This window comes from Bos indicus x Bos taurus, chromosome 15 (assembly GCF_003369695.1).
Source record: "Bos indicus x Bos taurus breed Angus x Brahman F1 hybrid chromosome 15, Bos_hybrid_MaternalHap_v2.0, whole genome shotgun sequence".
In the NCBI taxonomy this organism is placed as follows: Eukaryota; Metazoa; Chordata; class Mammalia; order Artiodactyla; family Bovidae; genus Bos; species Bos indicus x Bos taurus.
Genome location: NC_040090.1, coordinates 79,164,515 through 79,177,550, shown reverse-complemented (window position 1 = coordinate 79,177,550; position 13,036 = coordinate 79,164,515). Strand labels below are relative to the sequence as shown.

Genomic DNA, 13,036 nt, shown 5'->3' with positions numbered 1-13,036 from the left:
AACGCAGCAGTCGATACGTCTGGAAAGTGTAACAACGGCACACTGTAAGCCAACGCAGAGACAGCAGCACAGCTGAACTACAACTCGATCGCTACAAGGAAAGCAGAAGGAATCATGCCTTTGAAAAATATGTGAGCAAATACTTATTTCAATTTGAAAATTTACTGTATGTAAACTTAAAAAATTACATTAAAGATCGGTACCAGTGAATACTGTATCTTAGTATTTATTTCTACATCTACACTTTAAGAAAGGCTCTGATACATGGAACTTGGGGCTTCTCAAATTGTTAAAAAAAAAAGTCAAGGAATCCCAGTCATTTCCGAACAGTCTACATAGCTAAGAAGAAAAAAATGTATCACTTCATTAGTATTCTAAAAGTGTCAAAAACCTGTCAAAGGGACAGCACTGGCAAGTCTTCACTCTTACCTACTGTCCATTTTCCTGACTCCCTCTGTATGTTCTGCTTACAGTCCTAGTGAAGGGTCCCCTCTTCTTTTCTAGTGGTTGTCACACTCCCATATTCCATGAGAGCACTGTCTGGTTTTCATGTTTTTGGATGATTTAATATCATAATATGAAGATCTAGCCATTAAATAAAAAATTATGAAATAAATTTTACTGGCATGAAGTCATTCCTGAAAATAGATTCAGGCTATGAGTTCAAATTTAGGCATTTTATTTGTATTGATACTACATTTAAAATACTAAAGCTGTTGGAATCATCTTTGATAGACAAAAAAATGCACATGAATGTACCTATAGAAGTACACAGTGGTGAACTCTAAATCTAGAAGAGAAAAACAGTATATTGTTAAAATTAACTATAAATATTATCCCCTAGATTGGAATTATTTGAACCAGAGCATGAAATAAATAATACTTAACACATCTCCAACCTTAATCAAGTTATAAAACTGACATAAAATTTAGATTATAGACTTTCCATAATTCCTCATATTAAAAACCATCCCTGGAAGTGAATAATACGTGGTACTTAAATCTTTATCAATCTTACACTAAGACTGGTAAAGATTCAGTTCAGTTCAGTGACTCAGTCATGTCCGAAACTGCAATCCCATGGACAGCAGCACACCAGGCCTCCCTGTCCATCACCAACTCCCGGAGCTTGTTCTAACTCATCTCCATTGAGTCAGTGATGCCATCCAACCATCCATCCTCTTTTGTCCCCTTCTGTTCCCACCTTCAATCTTTGCCAGCATCAGGACTCTTTTCCAATGAATCAAATCTTCCCATCAGGTAGCTAAAGTATTGGAGTTTCAGCTTCAGCATCAGTCCTTCCAATGAACATTCAGGACTGATCTCCTTTAGGATGGACTGGCTTTATCTCCTTGTAGTTCAAGGGACTCTCAAGAGTCTTCTCCAACACCACAGTTCAAAAGCATCAATTCTTCAGCACTCAGCATTCTTTATAGTCCAACTCTCACATCCATACATGACTACTGGAAAATCCATAGCTTTGACTAGATGGATCTTTGTCAGCAAAGAAATGTTTCTGCTTTTTAATATGCTTTCTAGGTTGGTCACAGCTTTTCTTCCAAGGAGCAAGCATGTTTTAATTTCATGGCTGCAGTCACCATCTGCAGTGATTTTGGAGCCCAAGAAAATAAAAGTCTGTCACATTTTCCATTGTTTCCCCATCTTTTGCCATGAAATGATGGGACCGGATGCCATGATCTTAGTTTTCTGAATGTTGAGTTTTAAGCCAACTTTTTCACTCTCCTCTTTCACTTTCATCAAGAGCCTCTTGGTAAAGATTACTGAATAATAACTTAGTTTATAGATTTTTATCCATTCTATTAAACTGATGAGTCAAATCTGCACTGTTCACAGTTACTTTATAGAAGAAGAACACACAAAAATGGAATCTTAGATCATTCAAACAAGATTCCACTTATTTATGATGCACGAAAATAGAAAACTTAGTGTACTGAACTTTTTAAAAAGCTGATTTAAGAGAGTACCTATCAAAACTACTTAAAATTGAAATAGAGTTCATGTAAGAAGTATGGTCTAGAGATGTGCAGTAAGTGTAAAATACCAACTGAATTTCAAAGACTTAATACGAAAAGGATGTGAAATATCACATTAATAATTTTATATTGATCACCCACTGAAATGCTAATATTCTGAATATATCAGGTTAAATAAAATATATTATTAATTTTATTTCTTCATACTTATTTGAATATGGCTGCTAGAATATTTAAGATTACAATTATGGAGTCTATTTGTGTTTCACATTATATTTCTATTTTATAGTGTTGGTCTAGAAACTATCAAGTAAAATGATATGAGTTCATATGAGCAATAAGAACAGAAGAACATGGCAGAAAATAGCACACAGTAGGGTCTTAAAAAAGTGTTTGATTAATGAAAGATGAAAAAAATTAACAGTAAAAAGCCCCAAAGTGATATAAACTGTGATAAATGAGAGAAATACAGAAGACATCAAAGAATATTATATTTTATAACATAATTGATTTCCTACAAGCCTTCATAAAGCTTTATTAAAAAATTAATACAACTTTAACTATAAAAATATATTTTATACATTCTGAAAGAGTTAAGTATAGAGATTTATAGCAGTAGAAACATGTTAAAGAGTTACATTCATCTTAAAACAACCTCAAATTAAGTATTATTTATAATTCAAGTAGCTAAAACTGCCATAAGCAAATTACCTCACTGTAAGACATTTTTCAACGAAACTATCTAGGGATGGCAGTCATAGTTTTAGTAAATTGATTATAAGAAAAACTTTTTTATGAATAAATATAATTGGTTGAATCATGTACTTTGGAAGGACATCTTTCACATTTTAAAGTTCATCTTATCATTAAAAAAACTAAGTGTATTCATAGGGTATCATTATCTAATTATGAAGCTGCTGGAGAAGAAATGATTGGGGATTTTTAAAAACTATTAAGCAAGAAATATCTTTTGGGCAAGAAAAAGACTAGTATAACTTTGGTACAATTTAGGTATTAATCCAGAATTTTTGTGTTTTAACTAGAATAGTTTCTAAAGCGAGATACTAATTTAGACATAAGTAAAACAGAAGTACTACTCTCTCTGTTCTTTTAAAAATTAAAGCTTTTTGAAAATGATTCCTTCTCAGAAAGAATTTTTGCCACTAAAGGAAATTCAAGCAATGAGTAAAGGTTAGCAAGTTTTTCTATGAAGATTCAGATAGCAAATGTCAGACTTTGTGGGACATAAAATCTCTGTTATAACAAATCAACCCTGGCTGTTACCGTGTAAATTTAGCAACAGACAATACATAAACAAACAGGCATGGATGACTTTCAATAAATCTGTATTTACAGAAACTGGCAGCAGTTTAGACTTGGCCCATGTGCTGTAGTTTGCCAGCCTCTCAGGTACACTACCACTTATTCAAAGCATTATGGAGATTCACATACTGCTCTAGATAACATCGGAGTCCTTCCAGATCTTAGTTCAATGAAATTAGTAAGATGTGAACTGTAGTTTTATGTATGTATTTACCTATGACTCATCGAACAATAATCAACAATTGGACACAAGTATTTTTCCTCTTGTCATATGATCATGTCTTTGTGGAAGATATGTTTTTTATGATAAAAAGATACTAAAAGACTTAACACAGTCATTTTAAAAAGCGAAAAAGGAAGTGAGAAACATCAGAAAGAAAGATGGGGTGGCTCTGAGTTATAGAAAAGGGGGAAATATCTTCATTTCCATGTGGCAGAAATTCTACTTATACCCTCCAGTAATCCTTCACTCCACTTCAGATAATAATTTCCTAATATCTCTCTGGGAAGATCCCAACTCTAAGTCCAAATGGTTCTGGTAGAGTTGACTCTGGTATATGACTTGTGTGCACACTAGGTCCCTTCAGTCATGTCCGACACTTTGTGACCCAGGCCCTCTGTCCATGGACTTTCCAGGCAAGAACACTGGAGTGGGTTGCCATTTCCTTCTCCAGGGGATCTTCCCAACCCAGGGATCGAACCCGGGTCTCCCGCATTACAGGCAGCATCTTTACCATCTGAGCCACCAACTTCTAAGTATATGACTTAGAAGTTAACTAATCAGAGCATTCCATTCCGGACCATAGTCACTGGTTGTGAGATAACAAGACATTGTAAGAATCTTGCCTGCATCTTCTGATAAACAGATAACTCTTCCTTTTCACTATACTTGAACTGAAGAGATCATGAAGTAGAGAACCAATGAAATCATTTTTTGACAATAAAAAGAGAGGCTGTATAAAAAATGGAGCACACACACAAATACACATATATCATGCCAGTTTCAGTGCAGCATCAGCCCTTTTAGAATATACACACCATGTATATGATAATAATTATATATATGTGTATATGTGTGTGTATATATATATGTGTGTGTGTGTATATATATATAATGGGTGTATATATAACGCCTCCCTGGTGGCGCTAGTGCTAAAGAAACCACCTGCAATGCAGGAGATGTAAGAGATACAGGTTCAGTCCCTGGGTTGAGAAGATTCCCTGGAGAAGGGCATGGTAACCCACTCCAGGATTCATGCCTGGACAATCCTGTAGACAGAGGAGCCTAGCAGGTTATGGTCCATAGCGTCACAAAGAGTCGGACATGACTGAAGCAACTTAGCACAATACACACACACACACATACACACACATATGTATGTGCATATGTGTGTGTATGTGTGTGTGTGTGTGTGTGTGTATATATATATATACACACACACACGTGTATGTACGTGTGTGTTTATATATGTGTGTTTATATATACACACATATATCGGAGAAGGCAATGGCACCCCACTCCAGTACTTTTGCCTGGAAAATCCCATGGATGGAGGAGCCTGGTGGGCTGCAGTCCATGGGGTCGCTAAAAGTCGGACACGACTGAGCGACTTCGCTTTCACTTTTCACTTTCATGCATTGGAAAAGGAGATGGCAACCCACTCCAGTGTTCTTGCCTGGAGAATCCCAGGGATGGGGGAGCCTGGTGGGCTTCCGTCTATGGGGTCGCACAGAATCGGACACGACTGAAGTGACTTAGCATAGCATAGCATATATAGTGGGATTTCTCTGGTGGCTCAGTGTAAAGAATCCACCTGCCAGTGCAGATAAAAGATGTGGGTTCAATCCCTGGGTTAGGAAGATACTCTGGAGAAGAAAATGGCAATCCACTCCAGGATTCTTGCCTGGGAAATCCTATGGACAGAGGAGCCTGGAGAGCTATAGTCCATGGGACTGTAAAGAGTTGGACATGACTTAGTGACTAAGCAACAACAACTCTCTCTCTCTCTCTCTCTCTATATATATATATATAGAGAGAGAGAGAGAGAGAGAAGGAAGGAGAAAGAGAGATGCTGGTGACTAGCAGAGCAAGTAAGGTCAATGCCGAAAGACAGAAGAGGGGAGTACTTTGAGTTGCTACACTGAAGCTGATACTGTAAGCTATTATACCTTTCTAAAAGAAAAATTGAAATGAAGCTAGTAAGTGCTAATAGAAAGAAGCTTTTGTATTAAATACAAATGACTAATTTTACATGCCTGAGAATTTCATAACTTTTACTTATAATATTGTGATATTAATATATACCAAACACAGTACCCCTAAAGAGACAAGTACAGGATTGACAGTCATCACTCAACAGGACCTTTAGATCTGTCTGTATCTTTTGGGTCTCTAATAGAAAGTCATTATTTATTTATAACTTGGGTATGTAAAACAAAATGGCAATTAAAAAAAAACATGGATTAATATAGAAATGGCATATTAATAAAACCACATTTATTTCTAGGGAAGAACTTTAATAGGCTATCTGCTCCATAACTCCCACTCCAGTATTCTTGCCTGGAGAATCCAGTGGACAGAGGAGCCTGGTGGGCTGCAGTCCACAGGGTCGCACAGAGTCAGACACGACTGAAGTGACTTAGCATGCATGCATGCATGCATTGGAGAAGGAAATGGCAACCCACTCCAGTATTCTTGCCTGGAGAATCCCAGGGGCAGAGGAGCCTGGTGGGCTGCCTTCTATGGGGTCATGAAGAGTTGGATACAATTGAAGCCACGCAGCAGCAGCAGCTCCATAACTTGGTTACAGGAATGATTCTGCTGTTCTGTCAAACTACTAAGAAAAGAAGTAATTTAGTAGCATAAATTCTTCCTGGTTTGGGAAGATCCCCTGGAGGAGGGCATGGCAACCCACTCCAGTATTCTTTCCTGAAGAACCCCCATGGACTGAGAAGCCTGGTGGGGCTACAGTAGTCCATAGGGTCGCACAGAGTTGGACACGGCTGAGCCAAACACACAGCACACAGCAGAATAACAGAGTAATAACAAAATTTCAATTTAAAAGATCTACACAGATCATGATACTTAAATGGAAAAACGAATAACATCTGAGAATACTACTATGTGCCAGGCACATCATGAATATCATATGAAGCTTTTTTTTTTTTAACAGTTTCAGCAATATAAAGAAAGGGAGTAAGAAGAGCAGATTATGAAGAATGTTAAGAAATGTCACAAATTTGAAAACTTATACCTGTTTAGAGGAAACACAAGAGCACATTTTATAAAATGGACCCACAATGAATAGTTTATCTTTCCTTCCATGTCATCCTAAAAAATGATGTATATATTTTCATGACAGTAGAATGCTTTCTGGCATTTTTGTGTGTTCAACTAACTGTTAGATAAAATGCGACAGCATAAAATGCTTCTGTGTATGTATGCGTGTGCGAGTGTGTTGCTTAAAAGTTTGAGAAGTGACCAACTGTTCTCATATAGTGAGCAAACTGGTTCATAATTTTAAGACTAAAAGGAACAGTCAGCATTTCAACAGTCAGTGTAGATATTCACTGAGGAAAAAAAATCTCTGAAGTCCAACACTGCATAATATTACTTAACAGAAAAAGAGAGTCTACAAAGCATAATCACTTTAGAGACACACGTTAACTTACAATGTTTTCAAAATCAGAAGCAGACTTTCAGCTTCTGTTTTTAGCAGAGTTAAGATACTGTGGAAAACAACTAAACATGTTTGGTAAAATAGTAAAGCAACTTCTTAAATACACTCAATTACAGCTATGATCTGAGAAAGGTGAAAGTGAGAGTGAAGTCGCTCAGTCGTGTCCAACTCTGCGACCCCATGGACTGTAGCCTATCAGGGTCCTCCGTCCATGGGATTTTCCAGGCAAGAGTGCTGGAGTGGATTGCCATTTCCTTCTCCAGGGGATCTTTCCGACCCGGGGATCAAACCCAGGTCTCCCACATTGCAGGCAGACGCTTTACCGTCTGAGCCACCAGGGAAGCCCATGATCTGAGAAGAGAGAAATAATTATTCAAACAAGTGAGTATTGGATTTTTAAACTTCATCTTTATTAATTTCATCCTGAATGTTAACACAAAGTATTCTGGATTAAAAAGAGATTATTTATCATCTCACAGCAAATAATGTGCTGCTCCTACACCTTTGCTCCAGGTCTTACCTTTGGGGTGACTAAATGACAGCCACACCCTATGCAAGTAGCCACACACTCGGTGAGCGAGGTGTGCAAAGGATGGGTGAAGAGGTTATCCTCTGCTTATAAACAGGAAGAAGGACGCTGCTGTGTTCCCCTCCAAAGAGGATGTCCTAGGAAATCTAACCAACCCTGTAGTATGTAAATAAAACTCTTTTCAGGAGCCAAATGGTCTACTTGTTACTCAGTCGTTCAGTCATGTCTGACTATGCTATGCAATGGACTGCAGTACCCCAGGCTTCCCTGTTCTTTGCTATCACCGGAGTTTGCTCAAACATGTCCATTGAGTTGATAATGGCATCTCATCCTCTGCTGCCCCTTTCTCCTCTTGCCCTCAATCTTTTTCAGCATCAGGGCTTTTCTAATGAGTCAGTTCTTCACATCAGGTGGTCAAAGTATTGGAGCTTCAGCTTCAGCATCAGTCCTTCCAGTGAATATTCAGGACTGATTTCCTTTAGGATGGACTGGGTGGATCTCCTTGCAGTCCAAGGGACTCTCAAGAGTCTTCTTCAACACCACAGTTCAAAAGCATCAATTCCTCAGCGCTCAGCTTTCTTTATAGTCCAACTCTCACATCCATACATGACTACTGGAAAAACCACAGCTTTGACTATACAGACCTTTGTTGGCAAAGTGATGTCTCTTGTTTTTTAATATGCTGTCTAGATTGGTCACAGCTTTTCTTCAAAGGAGCAAGCGTCTTTTAATTTCATAGCTCAGTCACCATCTGCCCCAGTTATTTTGGAGTCCAAGAAAATAAAATCTGTCACTGTTTTTGTTTTTTCTGCATCTATTTGTCATGAAGTGATGGCACCAGATGCCATGATCTTAGTTTTCTAAATGTTGAGTTATAAGCCAGCTTTTTTCACTCTCCTCTTTCACCTTCATCAAGACGCTCTTTAGTTACTCTTCACTTTCTGCCATTAGGGTGGTGTCATATGAATATCTGAGATTATCAGTATTTCTCCCAACAATCTTGATTCCATCCTGTGTTTCATCCAGCCTGGATTTTGCATGATGTACTCTACATACAAGTTAAATAAGCAGGGTGACAATATACAGCCTTGACAGACTCCTTTCCCAATGTTGAGCCCATCCATTGTTCCATGTTTGATTCTAAATGTTGCTTCTTGATCTGCATACAGTTTTCTCAGGAGGCAAGTAAGGTGGTTCAGTATTCCCATCTCTTTAAGAATTTTCCACAGTTGGTTGTGATCCACACAATGATCTAGAGATGTTTCCAAGTCTGGGCTTTATCCTTCTGTCATGGAAATACCTATGAAGATAATGCTCTAGTCTCGCCAGTGCCCTGAGGCTTAGAAGGAATTTACAGCTATCACGTATGTTGCTCTCAGAGAGATAATACAAGTTTTATTATCCTTTTTGAATATAGCACTTAGCTAGATAAATAGTTACAAAGTTAATTTTCATAGTATATGAAGAGTCACATAAGGCTGGGGTTTTTTTTATGAGAATACAAGACATCCAGAAAGGTTTTTATTTCTCCATACTAAGAATGAGAGAGTAGCAAACAAGCCACTGAAGTTCAAAGACACTGGTGAACCTGAGCTTTGGTATTCATATACATGGCTTGGGAGACCAGGGATAATGTCCAATATCTGCTCAAGGTGGAGAGGTAAAAATGATACATCTAAAAAACGTGAAACCCCAAATGATTACATCCTTGATAAAAGACTGAAATAGAAACAACCTGCCTTCCATCCATCACCTGTGCCTCAGGGACTACAGGAAAACTGCCTCCACTGAAATCTGGTACTAACTGGAGTGGGGAGTTCATGCGTCGGAATCTCTTGTCAAAAAATAGCCACAATCACGTGTACCCCAATATTCATCGCAGCACTGTTTATAATAGCCAAGACATGGAAGCAACCTAGATGTCCATCAGCAGATGAATGGATAAGAAAGCTGTGGTACATATACACAATGGAGTATTACTCAGCCATTAAAAAGAATACATTTGAATCAGTTCTAATGAGGTGGATGAAACTGGAGCCTATTATACAGAGTGAAGTAAGCCAGAAGGAAAAACATCAATACAGTATACTAACACATATATATGGAATTTAGAAAGATGATAACAATAACCCTGTGTACGAGACAGCAAAAGAGACACTGATGTATAGAACAGTCTTATGGACTCTGTGGGAGAGGGAGAGGTTGGGAAGATTTGGGAGAATGACATTGAAACATATAAAATATCATGTAAGAAACGAGATGCCAGTCCAGGTTCGATGCACGATACTGGATGCTTGGGGCTAGTGCACTGGGACGACCCAGAGGGATGGTATGGGGAGGGAGGAGGGAGGAGGGTTCAGGATGGGGAACACATGTATACCTGTGGTGGATTCATTTTGATATTTGGCAAAACTAAGACAATTATGTAAAGTTTAAAAATAAAATAAAATTAAAAAAAAAAAAAAGAAAGAGAGAAAAAAAAATAGCCACAATCAAAACTTTAATGTTAGTTTGTATGCACTCCCTTGGAATTTCCAATAAATTTCAAGAAGAAAATTTAATTTATATGGTTCCAAACTAGTGCTATCGCCAAGTATTTGAAAGGAGCATAATCCTTATCTTAACACAAACCAAAGCCTACTCCTACACTCCAAATTGAAAAGGAGCCTGGCGGGCTACTGTCCATGGAGGTCACAGTCAGACATGACTGGGCGACACGACTTTCACTTTCACTACTTCCAAATAAGAGAATGCCTATTCCTCAGTGCCCAATCTTAACTTGCTTAGTTTAAAATATGATTTTTTATGGGAATTATTATGCAAATGATAAGTCCATACTACAGAAATATGAAGAGGGAAATGAGTAACAGCTGAAAAGGCTTCTGGAAGCTGCTGGGACTTTACCTGCCCATCCCTGGTTTAGCACAGCCAGGAGATTTCAGTAGAAGGAAACAGCATTTGGAAAGTCCTCATAGACAGAACCACTGAGGTCTGCCTCACTATGGAAAAGGCTTACAGTTTAGGTTGGATATGGAGCCATGTTGTGAAAAACGATTTTCTTTAGGAAAATTAATGTTATAATCTGAAATATGACTTTGAGGATGGACATATAAGTAGAGTCAAATTTGCTGTTTTCTGCAATAATATGTATGAGAAAGAATAAAAGCCTGAATTATGGCAATAGCTTCAGGAAGGAAATGGGAGAGAGAAAAAAATAAAACATAACAGGATGAAGCACAAGATATTTGCAAGATTAATTTGACTATAAAATATTATATGAATACAATATAATAATAACTATCTTTTAATGAGTCTCGGAGAAGGCAATGGCACCCCACTCCAGTACTCTTGCCTGGAAAATCCCATGGACGGAGGAGCCTGGTGGGCTGCAGTCCATGGGATCGCTGAGGGTCGGACACGACTGAGCGACTTTACTTTCACTTTTCACTTTCATGCATTGGAGAAGGAAATGGCAACCCACTCCAGTGTTCTTGCCTGGAGAATCCCAGGGACGGGGGAGCCTGGTGGGCTTCCGTCTATGGGGTCGCACAGAGTCGGACACGACTGAAGCGACTTAGCAGCAGCAGCAGCAGCAACTATCTTTTAATGAATCTATATTTATCTTACAAATAAAAGTTAAAATGACATTTTAAAAGTTATGCTTGGTTCTGGACAAAATGGGCAACCTATCTCCCACTTCTGCATTCTGTCTTGGACAAAACAAGAGGATACTGAACCCAGAAGATGGCACAAAAAGAATGGAAAACATCTGGGAGACAGAAAGGGTTTGGGTAAGAGGCAAGTAGAGAATACGGTAACCTAGAGCTGAGGGCTGGATGCATGGCTGGGGTCAAGCTAGGAGAATTTTGGGTTGCAAACTTATCTTTTCATGTTTCCCTGGAAAGAATACTGCTCACCATCTTACCATTTCAGGGCTGAAAATAGCAGTATTAAGCGCCCACCAATGACAGCACAGTACTCGATATTTCACAGCATGCAGCCCAGCTATTGAGGAATACATTGAAACAGGTATAGCTGGGAAGGCTGGCTTTTGGAATTGCAAGTTCTCAGAGTATCAAACAGAATAGATGCAAAACAAAACAAAATCTACACCTGTATTTAATGTGGTGAGATTTAGGGAAATTAGAGACAAAATATTCTAGCAAGCAAAAAACTAATGAGTTACAAAGAAATAAGAATCAGATTAACAGCAAATTTACTCAATAAATTTGTATAAATTTGATTTTAATTTAAAGTATAAGCAAAGGTTGGTTTAAGAAAAAAAAAGAAGGTTAAAGAATAATAACTTCAACATGAATTGATACGAAGAATGGAAATCAGGGCCATGACTTCATGGTCAGGAATCTGTGCAATGTGGTTACTTGTATGCCTCAGGCACAAGTGGAGAGCCTGGGTTTGGAACGCCAAGGGATGCAGTGTATCTTTTCACTCTCTAATTCTTCCTCAAGCAAGTTTTATCAATCTGATAGTCTAAATAAAGTGGCAAGTCCAGTTAGCTGAGGTCATTATTTATTCAGACACCCAACAATCACCAATTGTTGACACTAAGAATAACTTGAAAACTGTAAGATTTGAGGGTTTCAAATTTTATAGGTTCTGAAATAAGCCTAATTTGACTTCCCTTATTGGAGAAGGCTATCAGTATATAAACATTTTTATAGCATTACTAAACATGAGTTGTAAAATTATATTTTTTAATTTCAGACAGCAAGTCCTTATTCAATTAGAATAGCAACCATTAATACTGTAATGGTTTTGCCTAGAGAGCAAGCAACCATCTATAATCTATAACTGTTCTGCAATATAGAAATAAGTCAATTCTAGTCGATGAATTGCTTTTTCTAAGCACTTGGATTCCTTTGAAAAATTTCACATTTAAGAGCAGTCACTGACTTTACAGAAAGAGGGAAGAGAAGACAAAGAGTGAGCAAAATATGCATCAGCCACAGAGGACGTCACAGTACATTACCAGGATAAGACAAATCACACTGGTGACACTACTTCTTGGGCTGGTCTCCTTCTGTTACTATTATTTCCTCCATCTTTTTCCAGGGTACTGCACACATTAAGGGCACATCAATGCCAAAATTTACTAACATATTTATCAACATGGACAATTTAGAGATAAAACTCGAGGAAAAAAAGGACATGGAGAAAAAAGAAAATACAAAGGAAGAATGTTCTACTACTAACCTGATTTAATTTCTTCCAGAGATTGAGGACAGGAGAAAGTTCGTTAGACCAGATTTCTCTATCAAATTTGCAACCAGCTGTTACGGATCTGCCTAAGATCTTCAACTGTGAAATAACCTGAATGAAGAAAATAAAAAGCAATAAATGAACATGACCATTCAGTAGGATACAAAAATAGCCATATTTAGCCTATAAAGACACTCTGTGTGTGTGTGTGTGTGTGTGTGTGTGTGTGTGTGTATTTATGTACATATTATAATGACTCTTCATTTAAAAAGCTACTTCTTTAGTTAGAT

The 13,036-nt window shown here is 37.8% G+C and overlaps 1 protein-coding gene across 4 annotated transcripts in view; it reads right to left on the bottom strand.

The window, feature by feature from the left end:
* The window catches only part of DYNC2H1 (dynein cytoplasmic 2 heavy chain 1), a 393,951-nt gene that overhangs the window by 98,061 nt on the left and 282,854 nt on the right, over nucleotides 1-13,036 (bottom strand). For all 4 annotated transcript variants that reach the window (XM_027563956.1, XM_027563957.1, XM_027563958.1 and 1 more), the window contains one exon: nucleotides 12,741-12,857. In XM_027563956.1, coding sequence (XP_027419757.1) covers nucleotides 12,741-12,857 — 117 coding nt within the window. The remainder of the gene's footprint in view (nucleotides 1-12,740; nucleotides 12,858-13,036) is intronic.